General features: G+C 46.8%; 1 protein-coding gene across 3 annotated transcripts in view; it reads right to left on the reverse strand.

Moving 5' to 3' along the window:
* Positions 1–20,354, reverse strand: part of IBTK (inhibitor of Bruton tyrosine kinase) — an 876,521-nt gene that overhangs the window by 92,879 nt on the left and 763,288 nt on the right. For all 3 annotated transcript variants that reach the window (XM_078648126.1, XM_078648125.1, XM_078648127.1), the window contains one exon: positions 3,251–3,394. In XM_078648126.1, the coding sequence (XP_078504252.1) occupies positions 3,251–3,394 (144 nt within the window). The remainder of the gene's footprint in view (positions 1–3,250; positions 3,395–20,354) is intronic.

The raw sequence follows: 20,354 nt of genomic DNA on the forward strand, positions 1-20,354 counted from the left end.
AATCTCCACCTCAATTCGGCTACGGACTCAAATGCGACCTGCTTTAAAGACCTAATGAATGTGTTGGGACTGACTTTACTGACATTGGACCCCACCCATAAGGCAGGGCATTCCTTAGACTGCATCTGTACAAACCTAAAATCTCTGAAGGTTAAGCCACCTTGTATCCAGACCTGGACCGATCATATATTCATCCCTTTTGATCTCCTGGTAGAAGAGAAAGCGGTAAGGAAAGGGCCTACTAAAGTCGGTGTTAGCATAAAACAGGACTGGAAAAAAATAAGTAACAACCCAGACCTCCAGCGGATTGCGGTTGAAGGCAAACCCATACCGACTGGGGTTACGGAGATAGATAATAAAAATTTTAATCATTGGATTATTGAAACTTGCAGACCACTTAAAATGACCAAATCTAGCAAAACACACATTAAAAAAAAGTTCACCCTGGTTCTCACTCTCCCTAAAGGAGAAACATACTGAGGTTAGAATATTGGAGAGAAAATGTCGCCGCCTATATGTAGCAGAAGAACTCGGCCATTACAAAGAAGCTAGGAGGCAGTACCATGCACTGATTAAAAATGCCAAAAAACAATACTACCTAGACGCAATCAACTCCTCAAACAATAAACAGAAGGAGATATCCAAAATAGTCAACAACTTTATGAAACCTAGGTTTCTCCTACAAGAGATTCCCCCTTCCCTTACCCTGTGTAATTCTATTGCCAACTTTTTTGAGCAGAAAATATTAGGCCTTACTAGAGATTTTCCTGAACAACCAGATGTCATCTGGGAAGAGGAAGCTGAGGTGGGTACCAGGACTGCGCATTTCAGTAACTTCTTGCCCATTAGCTTGGAAGACTCCCGCCAATCGATATTATCCAGCAAATCTGGCTCTCCCTTTGATCCCTGCCCTCCCATGTTGCTGCATGCCTTAGTAGACACGGTAAACCCGATTATTAACAACATCATCAATTCCTCCCTGTCCTCTGCTGGGATCCCGCCGGAATGGAAACTGGCGGCGGTGAAACCTCTGCAAAAAAAGCCTTTTGCAGACCCTTTAACACTCTCCAACCTTCGCCCTATCTCGCTGCTGCTGTTACTCTTTAAACTTACGGAGGCAGCGGTGAACAAACAACTGACAAAGTATTTGGAGGACGAGGATATTCTGCACCCCAATTAGTCTGGATTTAGGGCGTCGCACTATACGGAATCTGCCCTTTTGTATACCGTAGAGACTTTGAGGACTGCCATGGATCAAGGGAAGAAGGCTGTCCTTATTCTCCTTGATCTATCGGCGGCCTTCGATACGGTATCACACTCCGTACTGATTGGCCGCCTAGTAACAGCAGGGGTAACAGGAACTGTGCTTGACTGGCTTAAAAACTTTCTCAGCCACAGGAGGCAAGTCACGGTGCTGGGAGAACATTGCTCTGAAGAAAAAGCAATGCCAACAGGGGTGCCGCAAGTTTGAGCCCGGTACTGTTCAATCTGTACATGACCCCCCTGATTGAGCTGATTATATCTTTCCACATCAGCACTATATCGTATGCTGATGATACTCAACTCATCCTGGTACTAGACGGGTAAACGGTGAAGGCTGAGGAAAATCTTAGAGATTGCCTCACCGCAACCTTCGCCTGGATGAGGAAAAATCATCTCAAGTGTAACACGGGGAAAAGCGAAATTCTTCCGTTCGGGCCCCAAAACCCTTTTTCCCCTAGATTATGGTGGCCATCAGATGCGGAGATCCCCCCAAACACTATCGAAACGTCCCGTAACCTGGGGATTAGGTTTGACGAAGCACTGTCATTCAAACAACAAGCAGGGGCTGTGGCAGGGTCATGGTTCAGTATCATCAGAGGACTTAGAAAATTCTTTGACTTTCTTCCATTGGCAGCCAGGAAGACGGTGGCGGTAGCACTCATAACATCTCGTCTGGACTACTGCAACAGCCTATATGCAGGATCAAATAGATCAGTCCTGCATAGGCTGCAGTTGGTCCAGAACGCTGACGCCCGTCTGGTCCTGAACTGGCCAAGGAGGTCATCTGCCTCGGCTGCGCTTAGGACCCTGCACTGGCTGCCCGTCCACAAACGTATACGGTTTAAAATCTTGGTTATTACTTTTAGAGCCTACCACCAGCAAGGACCTAAGTATTTTTTCCCTCGGTTCAGACGCTATGTACCGGCTCGTACCCTCAGGTCCTCCAACATGAACCTGCTGCTGATCCCCAAATTTAGGCTATCCACGAAGGGAGGAAAATCCCTCGGGGTACTGGGCACTCAAATTGCGACTAATCCCCACTGAGAGCAATTTCAGAAAGGCCGTGAAGACCTGGATCTTCAACCTCCCAGATACAGCGTATATGACTCTGGTATAGACATAGGGATGTAAGCAAAGAAGAGACTGATGTGTGAGTTGTTCTTCCGGCCTCTCCACCTAGGCTACGGGCTATAGCGCCAAGATGCTCCTTGGAGTGATAGCTGCGCTCTATAAAAGTATACTTACATTTACATTTACAACAGATATTTGTAGGCTTTACAAATTCTATTAAAAAAACATAACTACCCAAATAAGTGACAAATCTTTTCAAGAAAGTCTAGGGATTCCTTGAATTGAAAAATAATTTAAATTCCTGGATAAACGTAAGAGTCATTCTAGATGCCAATAAATCACTAGGCAGTGATGCGTGAATAGCCCAGTAGCAGGGTATGCACAGAAAATATAAAGAAGTAGTACTGCAAAGCAAAACAGCAAAATAAGGTAATTAAGGCTTGAAGGCAAGTACATCAAAGCAGAGTGTGGCAAGAAATAAAACCACACAATGAAAAGGCATTGATAGAAACGGTTTTAGAGAAAATACTCTAAAACTCAATGATTCCAAGCAAGCTATACCTTTTTTTCGTAGCACTACTTCATCAAAAAAAACTAGTTTACGCACATTTAAAAAGTAGATACACAAATTGTCCCCTGTGGTAAACTCGAGGTTCAGTGAATTGTTAAAGACCAACTTGAAGCTGGAAACAACATGCAAATGACTGAGAATGGCATGTGCAGAAAGCAGCGCTGTTATTTGGTAGAAGCACTGCAGTAAATGATGAGCAGTATCTGCCAGTAATGCGGTTTATGCTGTTCTCGGTTTAGCAAGGACTTCCAGTAGTACCAATTTAGCGATTTTCAGTCACTGATTCGGTTATAGTCAGAAGTAAATTCAATACTCAAATAGAATTGTGAAAGTAATTTGCTTCACCTTAATGATTTTTGAGCTTGCAAGTCTTCTATTCCTGTGAACCTGTTTTTAACATCTTGCGAAGGACTACTTGCGAGGATTGACGTCTGCTCTTCCAACATAAGATCACGAAAGGTGTTTTGAAATGAAAAATTTGATGCCGCCCTATAAATCAAAAACATTTTATTTTACAGCCAATATTGTGTTCAACATTTTATAATATACAGCACATAAAATTAGCTCACTTCCATTGATACAAGTTAATTTACAATAGATCTTTTTTATTAGCAATTTTATTGAAACGTCATCGGACAAATGCACCAAAGTTTCGAAGAAAGACATATGCATTGTACTATTTTGTGGTTGCAGACGAGCAAACGAGGGTGTCGGATTAAGAAAGAAGTACAATACCAGAAACATCCAAAAATACAGATTGGGTCAATGCCATTCAGACATTAAATACTAAGTGAATAAAGGTTACCTCTATACTCGTCAAAGCAATCAGGATCGAGAAAAGTAGGTTCTAGAACCTTTAGAGAGAAACAGCAGGTTAAGGTGCTTCAGTTTATTATATTTCTATATGTATTTCCCCTCTTGCCAACCACACCACCTACTGACCCCAACCTAGTGGAAACTACTGTCAAATCTCAAAACTCCCTTATTTAAAAAATATATATATATATTTATTTTATTTTGCATATGAACACATGCATACAAATAACAATTCTGTAACTTCAGTCGCATGTAACATAGCCATCCTTTCCAAACTGTCCGCCCTGGGGTTGTCCTATTGGGTTTAACTCATGATCATTGTATTTAATGAGGGGTATTCTTTGCCACTGGAGTCCATCAGTTGGGGCGACTTGCAGCATTCTCCATTTGTGAGTCTGACGGTCCGGTTGTGGTATTTACTCCGAATGACAACGCTATGGGGTCTTGTATGTTATGAGGTCTAGTCCGTGGTAGACCTGGTGTTGCAGTAGGGGCCTATTTTGCTTTCACTATTTTATTTTTTTTCAAAGGGAAAACGTCTGCACATTTTTTTTAGAGGGCTGGGGCCTGGTTCTAAAGTACTTTTCCTCCATTTTCTTGTGTGGTGTTTGGGAATTGTGCATTATTCAGCTGTTGGGGCCTGGTCTGCCCACGGACTGCCAGCACTAGGCATTGGGTGTATATTAAAAAACATTTTCACATTTTTCTGCAAAGTGCTAAAGGGTATTTTGGTGGGGCCATTTTTGTTTCCTTGGGGTGTTTGTGGTTGCAGAATTTTTTAAGATGACTTAATTTTCATTTTTGACATTGCTGAACAATCTACCAAACAATCTGTAGCCCAGTAAAGATGGACATCCCCTTCAAACCAGGATGAGATTGCATTCATTCAGGTGTGCCTTGTAAGCACCAAACTGGTGCCATGGCTCTGATCACACAGTCTAAGTTGTCCAAGAATGCATGTAAAACGTACTTTGTCACATCCTAGCTATCATTTGAGCCAGAAAGGCCCTGACGTCTTACAGGATGACCACCTAGATCTCGCTGGCCAAGTCGCATGGCATATTTATTGAAGGGTCTCAAAGCTGAACTAACCCTCGCGCCTTCTCACTTGATTTGGGGTTGTGTCCTTCTTGTCTTTTTACGATTCTTGGGCACGTTTCTGAGTGGGACAGAGACTTTACACATGACCGGCTCCCTGAGCTGCACACATTTTGGCATCTGTAGCCAACATCTGCTTCCTGAAATCATGGTATGGCTTGATTTCCATAGTTTTCAGAGCAAGAGATCGTTTTCTGGCACACTGTTGGATGTAGTTGGAGGACAAAGCTGGAAGTAGAACTCAGGATTCATGTCGAAGGGCACTGAAAGAAAGGAACTGACACAAGCATGCACGAGTGGCACATATATTTCTCCACTCCATCACTTTTGGGGCAGTAGGGAGTCATTGTGCAGCCACACAGTGTGTAGCAACACTGCTGAAAAAGTCTCCAAATCCAATATGGTGCTTCGGGATATTAGTTGAGGGATCTGTGGTTAGGAGTATCCAACAGAATTAATCTTCTCCACGACTTAGGGGTGTGAGCTATGTTAGTCACAAATGCATTAAAGTACATGCAACAAACAGTTGGGTGTGTGTGGAAGAAAATGCCCTGACCACCCATGCAAGAGAAATATTTTGATCCTTAGGTGTAACAATTCAGTAAGACTATTCAATTCCATTGACACAACTAAATTTACTAAGCTGATTTCTAGAAAAAATGAAGAACCATTTTTTGTTATTAAAATAAAAAGAACCTGCTTATAATTATCTCTGGCGACTTGTGAAATTCAATCAAATTGAGTAACATATTTTGAAAAAAGTGCAATCCAAGGCAAAATAATGGAAGGTACATTGGATGGGTCTTTTAGACCATCTACACACTCATTTTTACTTCTGTAAGATTTTACATTTCTTCATTGTTTCTTGGGCACAGAAATATCTGTGGCAAGAAATTATAACCTTGTTTTTAAACGTACAGAAGAAACGTTACAGTCGCACATTTTGTTCGACCTCATGCAAAAAATGCAAGAGGCATGTCACAAAAGACAGTGGAATAAGACACTGATTATAGCTCCTACTTCAAAAGAGCCTAAAAAGTGGCATGAGCTATAAGTACAGCAAAATCTGCATGGTAAGCATTAAGAATGATGTGTGTATGTGAGTGTTCCTCAGCTTTGTACAGTAAAGAATATGACCAAGCTGCATCATTTGCACAAACAGACGTTCTTTTCCAAATTCATACGTTAAGCATGCAAACTTCATTTTAACACTTTGGATACTAAATCTTACGAATTTGCAATGGATTTTAAAACAGAATCAATGTTCTTCCTATTGTAAATCACTGCTATCGGAAGATTCAATGAAAAGTACTGTTATAAAGACTTTAATGAATTCTCAATAGGATGGCCAACGGTCTGGAAGCTAAAGTCAGGTAGCTTTATTAGGCTTTTATTCAAATTTACTTGGAAGAATGAAACTCGCATCAGCAACTTCACTTTAACAGTCAGTAAATTATATGCATGCCTAAATGTATGCAAGCTAAAAAACATACTGGTTTTGTATTTCTTTTTTTGCAGTATGATGGTGCAAGATTTGATACGGTGTTCACTGGCTGATGGGTGATTTTTTAGGTTTCGCATGCATAGGGGGGGGGGGGGGGGGGGGGGGGGGGGCAGCTACTGATCGAACAGCCAGGTCTTCAGTATCCTCCTGAAGGTCAGCAGCAGGTCTTGGGTCTGTCGTAGGTTCGGTGGGAGGGTGTTCCATGTCTTGGCGGCGAGGTGGGAGAAGGATCTCCCGCCGGTGGTTGTTGTTCGGGACAGTGGTGAGAGAGGTCGGCGGAGCGTAGCTGGCGGTGGGGGTGTAGATGGAGAGACGTCTGTTGAGGTAGGCTGCGTCGGTCTTGTGGAGTGCCTTGTGCGAGTGGATGAGGAGCTTAAAGGATATCCTCTTGTTGACGGGGAGCCAGTTCAGATTTCTCAGGTGGGGGGTGATGTGGCCGTGTCGTGGTACATCGAGGATCAGTCGTGCCAAGGTGTTTTGGATGCGTTGTAGTCGATTGATGAGCTTGGTCGGGGCTCCCGTGTAGAGGGCGTTTCCGTAGTTGAGTCTGCTGCTGGCGAGGGCCTGGGTGACTGTCTTTCTTGTATCTGTCGGGATCCATCTGTAGATCTTGCGGAGGGTGTTGAAGCAGGAGGAGGAGACTGCGTTGACTTGCTTGGTCATTGAGAGCGTTGAATCGAGGATGATTCCCAGGTCAGTGGGGGTCGGGGCTTCCCCCCAGTGCAGTTGGCCACCAGGAGTCGCCCCAGGCTGACGGGTTGGAGACGAGGATGAGGACCTCCGTCTTCATCTTCATCCAGTCGGCGACGGCCTTCATTCCTTCATGGAGGTTGGCTTTGGCCATCCTTTCCTCTTCTGTGATACTTGATTTCCTTCTGTCCTTTACTTGCATGTCATAAAGCATTGCCCCCCCATCGGAGTTTGCTAGGAGACTAGCCTGTTTCAGCAAGAGCGCACGTTCTTGTAAGACACCTTTAGTGCAATAAAATAGCTTAACACTTGATTAGGTCCCGTGCTGTCACTGTTGGGCCATAGTTTTAAATCTACTTGACATTCATTTTTGGAGGTGTTGTTGTGCATCACCCAGTTGGTACTATTTTAGTTTTCATAAACTGCACGGAGCGCTCAGTTGTGTTGTTTTTACCATCAGACTAGCTGGCAACAAAGTGAAATATTTATCGCAGCATACTGTGGGTGTGTTAGCTTGTGCATCTTTGCCTTCAACAGTAAAATAAAAACACAAATCACCTATATTTACTTTTATCTCCTGCGCCCTCGTCGATTCAAAGGCATGTGTCTGGCACTTCACAGCAGAGGCTGATGCAGGCAAGATGTGCCACAATCTGCTGTGGCTAACAAGCTTCCAGGCGTTTCATAAGGTAATGTGTTCTCTGTCTTTTCTCCTGCAGAGACCAGCTCTGTCTCTAGTGGTGCACAGCGGTGTGTCCAGTGGTGCACAACAGCGCTGCCAATAACCATGGTCTTTAGTGCGGCATACGGCCATGTGTAAAACCACTTCACGTGGGAGCAGAGCTCTGGGCTTCTGATCCCCAAAGCCACAGAGCCAACCGTTTCAATCTGCTGATAGAAAACACCACAGCCGTCTGCCCACGAATATCCTAATTAATTGTGCTATCAGGTTTGGCAAAATTCGGAATTATTGGCTACTAGCGAGCAAGGAAGGCGCATACAATGTAATCCCATGAGCACACTGTCTACTCTTTTAACTTAAATAGTGGTTTCTGTCAAAGCGTAACTGGTGACCTGTTCAACTAAGAGTCTTTTATGACTATTAGGTGACTTTTTTGTCTTTTGTTAATTTAATATTTTTGTAGCATCTTGCTCCATTGTTTCTTGTTCCCTATTCCCCAGTGTGTGTAAAAAAATAAAAATAAAAATTATTGTGAGGGCTCTTCAGGCGCAACATACTGCAGGCCCTGAACTAGGCTTATATGATTAGAAATAATACAATACTTTTTCTGTGGGCTTTGTCTGCTATTGTGCGTCATCGAGTACCTCCAGCTATAAATGAGTCATTGAGCGAGATACAAATTAGCAGAAAAGCAATAAATTAACGCATGCCATGATTTATAAAATTAATCAGAAAACAAAACTACAATTCCCAGAATGCCTAGCATTGTTGGTTTACATGTCAGGCTTTCCTGTGGATGAATCCATCCCCCTCGCCCCTCACTTTCCCCTTTACCTTCAGAAGTGACAGCACCTTGAAAGCAATGTTAAAGGATTTGAGACCACCTTTCCATTTATTTCCAATGGACTAAAGCATGCCTCTAAAGAACAAAAGATCCCATTCGTTAGCATACAGCAAACAAAGCTGCCAAATCCATCTCATGTCATAATTGACTATCAGCACAGGCGTCTTCCCCACCAGCACATTACAGTCTGGGACATGTAGTGTTTCTTTACCATTGTGAGCATGAGCTCCTAATTCCCCTGCATGTGCGAGAATGATGGATAAGGAAAATGCTACTTACCAGTATGCATCTGTTCTTGGCATGTAGAGCTGCAGAGTTACACACCGTGCATAGATGGCCACCTAGTATTGGGCCCGGATGTTTGCAGTTTGTTTTTGTTGTAGAAAAGTCTTTGGAAGTCACAGGATAGGTGACTCCTCCTTTGGATCATACTGCGCATGGGCATCGGCTCTATCTCCAGATTGTTTTTCGCCATTAGGGAAGTGATACAGTCTTACAAGAAAGTAGTGATGCCCATGTAATTTGTATCTAATTAAGATAATACTGGAAGAGATAAAGGTAGCCGGGGAGGCGGGTGGGTGTGTGTAACTCTGCAGCTCTACATGCCGAGAACAGATGCCTACTGGTAAGTAGCATTTTCCGTTCGAGGCATATGAGCTGCAGATTACACACTGTGCATAGATTATATAGCAGTACCCACCTTTAGCAGCGACCACTACTATCTGTTGCAGTTGTTTGAAAGAGGGTTTTTAGTACAGCCTAGCCCACAGTTGCCTGTTGTTTAGTTTGCACATCTACAGAATAGTGTTTTGTGAATGTGTGCGGTGTAGACCATGTAGCTGCTTTGCATACATCATCTAGGGGAATGTTCCCCAAACATGCCATTGAAGCCCCTATTTTTCTTGTAGAATGGGCTTTGGGAGGAATAGATAACGTACGTTTAGCTTTGTGGTAATAGATTTGTATGCATTTAACAATCCACGTAGCTATCCCAGATTTTGATATGGGGTTACCTTTATGTGGTGGTGAAAAAGACACAAAAAGTTGTTTAGTTTTACGAAAAGTTTGTGTCCTTTCAATGTAGTAAAGCAATGCTCTTTTGACTTCCAAGGTGTTAAGAGCTCTTTCTGCGACTGTTTGTGGCTGCGAGAAAAATACGGGCAGCTCAACAGACTGATTCAGATGGAAGGGTGAAATGACTTTTGGAAGGATTAGTACGTAGAACCACTTTATTATGATGCATTTGCAGGAAGGGTTCTTGAATGGTAAATGCTTGTAGTTCACTAACTCTTCTGAGAGAAGTAATAGCTATTAGGAAAGCTACTTTCCAAGTTAGGAATTGCAATTCACATTTATGTAACGGTTCAAAGGGGGGTCCCATTAACCGTGTGAGAACAATGTTTAAGTTCCACACTGGTGAAGGTGGTGTTCTGGGAGGGATTATTCTTTTGAGAACTTCCATAAAAGCCTTTAAGGCAGGAACTCTGAAAAGAGATAGATGTTGTCTATTTTGTAAGTATGCTGCAATGGCCGCAAGGTGCAGTCTGATGGACGTGTGCGCTAAATTACACGTTTGAAGTGTTGAATAGACACATCTAAAGGATTGATGTGGTTGTTTTGACAGTATATTACGAACCGTTTCCACTTAGCTGCATAACATGCTCTAGTAGTGGGACGTCTAGCTTCTTTAATAATGTTCATACAGTCTGGAGGGAGGTTAAGGTAACCAAACTCTATGACTTCAGGAGCCAGATCGCAAGGTTGAGCTGCGCTGGGTCCGGGTGTCGGATCTCTCCATGGTTCTGTGTTAATAGGCGTGGAGATAGGCTTAGTTTCTGGTGTGGTACCACAGAAAGTTGCAGCAGCGTGGTGTACCACGGTTGTCTTGCCCAAGTTGGAGCAACTAGAATAAGTGTTAGGGAATGTTGCTGTAGTTTGCCTACCACTAACGGAAGTAGTGGGAGAGGAGAAAAAGCGTACACAAATTTTCCGGACCAGTTCATCCATATCGCATTGCCTTTGGACAGTGGGTGTGGATATCTGGCGGCGAAGTTTGGGCATTTTGCGTTTTCGCGGGTGGCAAAGAGGTCTATCTGAGGTTGTCCCCACAGTTGAAAGAACGGTTGAAGAACTTGCGGATGAAGTTCCCACTCTGGATCTGCTGTGTCTGTAGACTTAGCAGATCTGCCATGGTGTTTTGTAATCCTGGAAAATGTTGGGCTAAGAGGAAGATCTTTAGTGGTATAGCCCATCTCCATATCTGCTGCACTAACTGAGAGAGCTGCAGAGAGTGTGTCCCCCCTTGTTTGTTTATGTAATACATTGCTGTCATATTGTCCGTGCGGACTAAGACAGCTTTGCCTGACACTTGCTTTTTGAATGCTTTCAGGGCTAGAAATACAGCTAGTAACTCCAAGTGGTTGATGTGGCGTAACCTTTGTTGTGGTGTCCACCTGCCTTGCATGGTGTGATGCAGTAGGCGAGCTCCCCAGCCGGAGAGCGATGCGTCCACTGTTATGAATATTTGAGGAACTGGCTCTAGAAATGGTCGGCCTTTTGAAAGGTTTTTGGTGTTCCACCATTGCAGAGAATGAGGAGTCAGAATGTATACCAACACTAGGTCTGTTAATTGACTGAGCCTGGTTCCATTGTTGTGCTAAGCACTCTTGAAGTGGACGCATTTGTAGTCTTGCGTGAGGTACTATGAATATGCAAGATGCCATCATTCCTATGAGCTGCATGAACACTCGAGCTGGAAGTGAGTGTTGTAGTTTGAATTTTGTTAGGAGAGTTTGTATTGAATATGCTACTTACCAGTATGCATCTGTTCTTGGCATGTAGGGCTGCTGACATTCATATCTATAGCATAGATCGCCGCCTAGTGTTGGGTCCGGATGATTGCACATTGTTGTCCTGGAAGAGTCTTCGAAGTATCACGAGATAGGTGGCTCCTCCCCTGGACTACAGTGCGCATGGGCATCGACTCCATCCCCAGACTGTTTTTAGCCATTGTGGCAAAGATGGAGTGTAATAGTGTAAGCGATGGCCATGCTAAGAGTAAGTGTTAAAAAGTCTGCAGCCGCTACAGGCGCCGGGGAGGAGGGCGGGCGATATGAATGTCAGCAGCCCTACATGCCAAGAACAGATGCATACTGGTAAGTAGCATATTCAGTTCGAGGCATGTGGGCTGCTGAATTCATATCTATAGCATAGAATACATAGCAGTCCCTCCATTAACGGCGGCCGCCTGTGCCAGCTGCAGAAGTCTGAAAAAGCGTTTTAAGAACAGCCTGCCCTACAGCTGCCTGCTGCTTGGAGTGCACATCTACACAGTAATGTTTAGTAAATGTGTGTGGTGTAGACCATGTGGCTGCTCTACAAATATCTTCCAAAGGGATATTACCAAGGAAAGCCATAGAGGCCCCCAACTTTCGGGTGGAGTGGGCTCTTGGAGGGACCGTTAAAGTGCGCTTAGCCTTGTGATAGCAAATTTGAATGCACTTAACGATCCACCTGGCTATACCTGCTTTGGAAATGGGGTTGCCTTTGTGCTGGGCTGAGAAGGCAACAAAGAGTTGTTGTGTTTTCCTAAAGTCTTTGGTCCTATCGATGTAGTACATTAAGGCTAGTTTGACATCAAGAGTGTGGAGCATTCTTTCGGCAACTGTCTCTGGGTTTTGAAAGAATGCGGGCAGTTCAATGGTCTGATTGACATGGAACTGCAAAACCACTTTAGGAAGAAATTTAGGGTTAGTGCGCAGCACCACCCTGTTGGAGTGAATTTGAATGAATGGCTCTTGTACAGTGAGCGCCTGTAGCTCACTAACACGTCGCAGAGACGTAATGGCAATGAGAAAAGCCACTTTCCATGTCAAGAACGGAATCTCACATGAATGTAGAGGCTCAAAAGGTGGGCCCACCAACCTGGTGAGGACCACACTGAGGTTCGATACAGGAGCTGGCGGGGTCCTGGGAGGGATGACCCGCTTAAGGCCCTCTAGGAAGGCTTTAATGGCAGGCACTCTGAAAACGGAGAGGTGCTGTCTGTTCTGGAGATAAGCCGCTATGGCGGATAAGTGTATCCTGATGGAAGCGTATGCTAGATTGCATTTGTAAAGATGTAACAAATAGCAGATGATGTTGGGAGTGGATGCATTTAGCGGGTTGATGTTGTGTGTCGCGCAGTAAATGACAAACCGCTTCAATTTTGCTGCATAGCAGGCTCTGGTGGTGGTCTTTCTTGCCTCCCGTATGATATCCATGCATTCAGGAGGCAAGTCAAGGTAGCCAAACTCTAAGACTTCAGGAGCCAGATCGCCAGGTTGAGCTGTTGCGGATCTGGATGCTGAATGTCGCCATGGCTCTGCGTCAAAAGCTTGGGCGTGAGGTGTAGCCTTTGATGCGGTACCACGAAGAGTTCTAGAAACGTGGTGTACCATGGTTGGCGTGCCCACGTTGGAGCAACCAGGATGAGTGTCATCGAGTGTTGCCTTAGCTTTTTTGCCACCAGCGGTATGAGAGGTGCTGGGGGAAAAGCGTACGCAAATCTGCTTGACCAGTTCATCCATATCGCATTGCCTTGCGACTGTGGGTGAGGGAAACTGGCGGCAAAGCTTTGGCATTTTGCGTTTTCCCTTGTGGCGAACAGGTCTATGTGTGGATGACCCCACTGCTGGAAGTATGGGCGGAGTACTGATGGATGTATCTCCCACTCGTGCATCTGGTGGCTGTACCTGCTGAGCAGGTCCGCCATTTGATTGTCTGTGCCCGGGAGGTGTTCCGCCATGAGGAAGATGTTCCTATGAATGGCCCACTTCCGCATGCTCTGAGCCAGATGAGACAACTGTGGAGAGTGTGTACCCCCCTGCTTCTGGATGTAGTACATGGCTGTCATGTTGTCCGTCCGGATCAACACGACCTTGTTGCACAGATGTACTTTGAATGCTTTCAGTACCATGAAGATTGCCATCAGTTCTAGGTAGTTGATGTGCATCTTCTTTTGCTGAATTGTCCATAGTCCCTGCACTGTGTAGTGGAGTACATGAGCTCCCCATCCCTGGAGAGACGCGTCCGCCGTCAGGATGATCTGTGGGACAGGCTCTTGGAACGGTCGGCCCTTGCAATGGTTGTGTGGATTCCACCAATGCAGAGAGTTGTATGCCCGACCGGTGACCAACACTAGGTCTTTCAGCTGTCCTTGAGCCTGATTCCACTGATGCGCTAAGCATTCCTGGAGCGGACGCATATGTAATCTCGCGTGCGGGACTATGAAAATGCAGGAGGTTATCATGCCTATCAACTGCATGAACACTCTCGCAGGAAGCGAGTGTTGCGGTTTGAACTGTTGGATTAGCGACTGGATGTTGTTGATCCGCGCTGAAGTTGGCTGAGCCGTGGCTGCCAGAGTATTGATTTGTGCACCTAGATATTGCCGCACATGGGCCGGCTGAAGGTGCGACTTTGGGTAGTTTAGGGAGAAGCCCAGACTGTGAAGAAGGTGAATGGTGTGGGACATGTCGGCGGAGCACTGCAGGGCCGACTTTGCCTGAACCAGCCAGTCGTCCAGATAAGGGTAGGCATAGATGTGTTGTCTCCTGAGGTGCGCCGCCACTGTCGCTAGACATTTCGTGAACACCCTGGGGGCCGTGGTCACTCTAAAAGGAAGGACCTTGAATTGATAATGCCGATTTTGAATGGTGAATCTGAGGTATTTTTTGTGGGATGGATAGAGTGGAATGTGGAAGTAAGCATCCTTGAGGTCCAAGGTTGCGAGGAAGTCCCCCTGAGTGAGTAACGGAAGAACTTGCTGTAGCGTTAGCATGTGGAAGTGTTCCGAGAGAATGTATTTGTTTAGGGGCCGTAGGTCGAGAATAGGCCTGAGGGACCCGTCCTTCTTTGGGATTAAGAAGTACAGGGAGTACACCCCTGTGCCTTCCTCCTCCACTGGCACAAGCTCTATAGCGCCCTTTTACAGCATGACAAGAACTTGCTGCTGCAATAAGTGCAAATTCTCTGTGGACATAGGACGGTGTTTTGGTGGTATGTTGGGTGGAGTGGATGTGAGCTCCAAACAATAACCGAACCGGATAAGTTTCCTGACCCACCTGTCTGTGGTGATGGACGTCCAGACTGGCAGGAACTGCTGGAGTCTCCCCCCGACCGGTGTGGAATGGTCGGGGGGCAGTGACAGGGCGTTACTGTTTGTTGGAGGCGGAGGAACGGGAGTTGTTGTTGCCCCTGCCTCTGCCCTTGGCGTTGTTGCCCTGATAACCTCCTCTATTTTGTTTGGGGTAAGAGGATTGCGCCCCACCTTTATTGACATGTGTTTGCTGGGACATTTGGCCTCTGGAAACACCCCTATTGCCTGAGCGACGAAAAGTGCTCCCCCGAAACTGTTGGGATTGGAGAGCTCCCATGGACTTGGCAGTCTCGGTATCCTTTTTTATTTTTTCCAAGGTGGTATCCACCTCAGGACCAAATAATCTGTCAGGGTTAACTGGCTGGTTGAGGATGGTAGTTTGGATCTCAGGCTTAAATCCAAAGATTCTGAGCCATGCTTGTCGTCTTAACATCACACTGGTGTTAATTGCCCTGGCTGCAGTGTCCGCAACGTCTAGTGCACACTTAATTGAAGCGTTGGAGATGAGCTTCCCTTCTTGGATAAGAATCTCCGCAGCCTCCTTATATTGGTCTGGGAGATGCTGCAACAGGGTCTCTAGTGTGTCGTAGTGTGCCCTGTCGTATCGTGCCAAGAGCGCCTGCGTGTTAGAGATACGCCAGATATTGGCCGCCTGAGCTGCTACTCTCTTTCCCGATGCCTCTAGCACTTTGGACTCTTTGTCCGGGGGAGGAGCTTCACCAGTGGTTTGCGAATTCGCCCTCTTGCGGGCATTAGACACGACCAGGGAGTCCAATGGCAACTGGCCCTTGATGTAGGTGGGAATGCCAGGTGCCGGTCGGTACTTTTTCTCAATTCTAGGGTTGACCACCCTTGCCCGTGTGGGCTCCTTGAAAATGTCAGCAGCATGTTTGAGGACCCCTTTCAGCATCGGGAGGGTTTTCACAGTTTTTTCAGCTGCTGAAAAAGTGTCAAAGAGGAAGTACACCTCCACAGGGTCAGCATGTAGTTCAACGTCGTGGTTCTTAGCCGCCCTTTCAATCAAGGCATTGAATGCTGCAGAATCCTCAGTGGGAGACGTTTTGATATTGTACATCTGAGGGTCAAGGGTGGGTTGCTGATCCCCCTGGTCACCTGTGTCCACCCATGCGTCCTGTTGTGCATCAGGATCTGTGTGGGCTGGGAAGGTGTATTCCTCATCTTGATCCCCTGCATCCTCGGCATCGGAATAAGTTGGCGAGGGTGTGGCAACTCTTTGAGTCCGAGGAGTCAGTCGTTCGACCAAGACCGGTGAATCAGAAGAAGGCCGTTTGCGCTTTAAAGGAATGGTATACGACTCCAAAGGCGTCGTCGCCATAATTTTTCGCTTGTAAAGCGTACGCTTCCCAGTGTCGGCATCGATGAAACGTTCCGACTGTTCCTCCATCAATGGTGGCCGATGCGTCAAGCCCCCAGCCGGGAGAGTAGGCTTCGACCCAGCAGCACTCTGCGATTTCGCTTCGGGCGTCGCCGGTGGTGCGAAGGCCTTCGGCTGCAAAGTGAAGAGGAGTGGCGTCGATGACTTGGAGGAGGGGACCGACTGCTTCGGTGCGGAAGGCGTTTTGGGGTCTTCTGCCGAAGCCTTGTCCCTGATACGCTTGAGGGAGTCCGAGACTTGATGTGTGAAGGAAGCGGACGGCCTCGCCGATATGACAGACGACCTCGGTCCAGCAACGTGTGAAGACTCGAGCGTCGATGACTTGGGCTGTTCGGTCCGAGGCTTGACCGTGTTGGCGTCCTGGGCAACCGCCTTAGGGGCACCAATCTTTGGCTCGATGCCCTTGCTGGTCTTTGCTCGACGCCCTTTTCGGCCCTCGGCTCCGCGCTCTTTCCTGGCACCGGCTCGACGCCCGACCCGGACTTCGGCTCGACGCCCTTGCTCGACTGAGTCTGGACGGCTTTCTTGGGCTTCTGCTCGACGCCTTTGGTGTGCTTCGGCTGGACGGATTTCACCGATTTGACGGCTCGACAGGCTTCTTTGGCCTGGGCTGTCCCGACACCTCGGAAGACGAGGGTGTCGATGGTGGAGCGGAAGGTTTCGGTTTCGAAGTCGCCTGAACCACTTTAGGCAGTGTGGACACCGAAGGTTTCACTTTCGTTTTCGGTAATGGCGGCTCCGTCGAGGTGTCCGTAGCCGGGCCGTGAGGCGGGGCCGTGGATTTCGGTTGAAGGTCTTGGGTAAGGCCGATAGGCGATCCCTCGACCTGAGCCTTCGTAAGTGTTTGAACGGGGCATAGCTCGTCCTCTGAGCTATCTTCCATGGCCCCATAGGCCTCATCGTCGTCTCCTACTTTGTCGACGACTTCTTGTACGGGTAGGCCTTCGAGATCCATTTGATAGTCGTAGTCTACTTCTTCCGCTGGAGGTGAAATCTGCAGCTGGACGTCGTGTTCGTCTGCTTCCTCGCTGTCGAAGATGTCCACTGGTGCCGGGGCCGACTGCCGGGCCTCCATGCGCGCCACGCGCCGAAGCCGAATCGTTTTCTTCGAACAAAATCGGGAACAAGCCATACAGTTGGCTTCATCGTGGTCCGGCGACAGGCACTTGTTGCACACCGGGTGGACGTCGATGTGTGGGTACTTCGATCCGCACACGGGACACTTCTTGAACGGGCTCCGTTCCATCGTCGAGGGTCTAGCTGCGCCGACTGGGCCTCGAGCACCAAAGAGTCACGCGACTCCCTGGAAGTCGAACTCGGGAGGCGAGTCCGAACAGAACCGGGCACCGAACGCAAACAATACCGACGATAAGAGAAAAAGGCCTTCTGGCCTTGAGAATATTGTCGATTCCGAACTGGAGAGAACGAAAGTACATCCGAACCCAATGGCGGGAAAAAAACAATCTGGGGATGGAGTCGATGCCCATGCGCACTGTAGTCCAGGGGAGGAGCCACCTATCTCGTGATACTTCGAAGACTCTTCCAGGACAACAATGTGCAATCATCCGGACCCAACACTAGGCGGCGATCTATGCTATAGATATGAATTCAGCAGCCCACATGCCTCGAACACTTGTTATCCTTGCTGGAGAGGGATATGCTAGTGTTAATTGGATGTTTATTGTAGCGCCCAGATATTGTTGTACATGTGACGGTTGCAGATGTGACTTGGTGTGATTTACTGTGAATCCCAAGTCATGGAGCAGTTGAATTGTGTCGTGAGTGTGTTGTACACACTGGCTCCATGAGCTGGCTTTTATGAGCCAGTCATCTAGGTATGGGAAGATGTGAATATGCTGTCTTCTTAAGTGTGCTGCAACTACTGCTAGGCATTTGGTAAACACCCTTGGTGCTGTTGTGATTCCGAATGGGAGTACTTTGAATTGGTAGTACTGACCGTCTAGTACAAATCGGAGATATTTTCTGTGTGCGGTGTGGATAGGAATGTGGAAGTAGGCGTCCTTGAGATCCAGTGTGACAAGGAAGTCGTCTTGTAAAAGGAGCGGAAGGACCTGTTGGAGTGTGACCATGTGAAAGTGGTCTGACTGTACAGGTTTAGAGGTCTGAGGTCTAGGATAGGCCGTAGAGATCCGTCCTTCTTTGGGATTAAGAAATACAGGGAGTATATGCCTTTGTTTTGCTGATGCATTGCACCTATTTCTATTGCATTTTTCTATAGGAGGGATAGAACCTCTTGTCTGAGCAGTATCAGAGGTTCTTTTGACATTGGACGCTGTCTGGGTGGTATGTTTGAGGGGGTAGATGTTAGTTCGAGACAGTAACCTGACTGAATTATTTGTAGCACCCACCTGTCTGATGTGATGTGATGTGATGTGATGTTTTCCCAGGCTGGTAGGTATTGTTGTAGTCTTCCCCCGACATGAGTGGAATGGGGCGGTGGAAAGGGAGGGAAGTCATTGGGCAGGGGTGGACGCAGAGCGGGAGTTTTTGTTTTTCCCTCTGCCCTTATTGTTGTTGCCTCTGTAACCATCCCTTTGGTAGCCCCTACTATAGGTGGATTGTGTGGGGTCTTTGTAAGAGGTAGAGGGTGTGTCTGAAGAGTATCCTCTTGTGGCGCCTCTGTAAGAGGAGCGGTGAAATGAGCGTTTGGGAGCCTGCAACTGCAGGGCTCCAATAGATTTGGCTGTATCTGTATCCTTCTTCATCTTTTCAAGGGATACGTCTACATTAAGTCCGTATAAGTGTTGCTCATCAAAGGGCTGGTTAAGTATAGTACTTTGGACTTCAGGTTTGAACCCTGAAATACGTAGCCATGCATGTCTACGCAGCAAAACACTGGTGTTAATTGCTCTTGAGGCAGTGTCTGCTGCATCTAATGCACAACGAATAGAGGTTTTTGTAATATTTTTTCCCCCTTGGATAAGCTCCTTTGCTCTATCTTTATATCTATCAGGGAGGTGCTGCATTAATGATTTTAATTCATCATAATGTGCCCTGTCATGTCTTCCCAATAATGCTTGCGTATTGGCAATACGCCACATGTTTGCTGCCTTGGACGCCGTCCTTTTACCTGATGCGTCAAGGAGCTTAGACTCTTTATCTGGTGGGGGAGCTTCACCTGATGTTTGTGAATTTGCTCTTTTGCGTGTATTAGAGACCACAAGAGAGTCTAGTGGTACTGGGCCTTTAATATATGCTGGATCTGAAGGGGCAGTTCATATTTATTCTCTATGCGTGGATTAATGACCCGCGTACTAACTGGGTCTTTGAAGACTTCAGGAGTATGCTTAATAACTCCCTTAAGCATGGGTAAAATTGACGATGATCTTTGCAAATTATCAACAGTATCCATTAGGAAGTATTCATCTACAGGGTCAGTGTGCATGTCTACCCCATGGTATTGTGCAGTCCTGTGTACTAGCTGATTAAGTCCCATAGTGTCTACTGGTGGGGAAGGCCTAGAGGGATATAGGTCGTCTTGAGGGACGTTAGGGACGTCTGGGGTGTTATAATCATCCCATGGGTCAGGCGAGCCTGGAGGAATAGAGGGATCATCTGCACCACCCCCTGTATCGTCAGAGCTATCATCCCTGTTGTCATCATCTGGTATGATAGAAGATGTAGGGGAGTGCTGTGGTAGGGGAGCAGGTGGTGATGGCATAGGTGGAGGAGTAGGGGAGGGGATCCTTAGAGGAGAGGTAGCAGTGTCCTTCTTTGGATGAGGAGCCGGTGCAGGTGTATCCAGTGGTCGTTTTTTTGAACTAAGAGTTAGTTGACCAGTGGTTGGATCCTTAACAAGAGTCTTTTGTGCAGGGTCTGGATGAAATAAGTCCTCTGCAGGAGGCCGATCTTTTGGTGCGGAGGGAGTTCTTGGCACCGAACTGGGGGCTTCTTTTTGCTTTTAAACTTGTTTGGTAGTGTCTTTAGCCGGAGTCTTTTTTGGCTCCAGTGCTTTTTTCAGCTCCAATGAATGTTTCGGCTCCGATGGTGTTTTGGGATCCGATGGTTTTTTCGATTCTGATGGATTTTTCGAATCTGATGATTTTTTTGAATCCGAAGCTTGTTTGCTTGGGTCCGATTTGGGTTTCGGTGCCGAGGGACTAGCAGTAGGCCTGCGTGCCGATTGTTTCGATGTCGGCGTGGGGGCCGATGATATTTTTTTTCGGTGTCGGTAGGTGTACGCCGGCACCTTGGGCAGACACATCGAGCATGAGTCGCCAGAAGGCTTAGTAAGCTTCTTTGCCGGGCCCGAGGGCAGG

Source organism: Lissotriton helveticus, chromosome 6, assembly GCF_964261635.1.
Source record: "Lissotriton helveticus chromosome 6, aLisHel1.1, whole genome shotgun sequence".
Classification (NCBI taxonomy): Eukaryota; Metazoa; Chordata; class Amphibia; order Caudata; family Salamandridae; genus Lissotriton; species Lissotriton helveticus.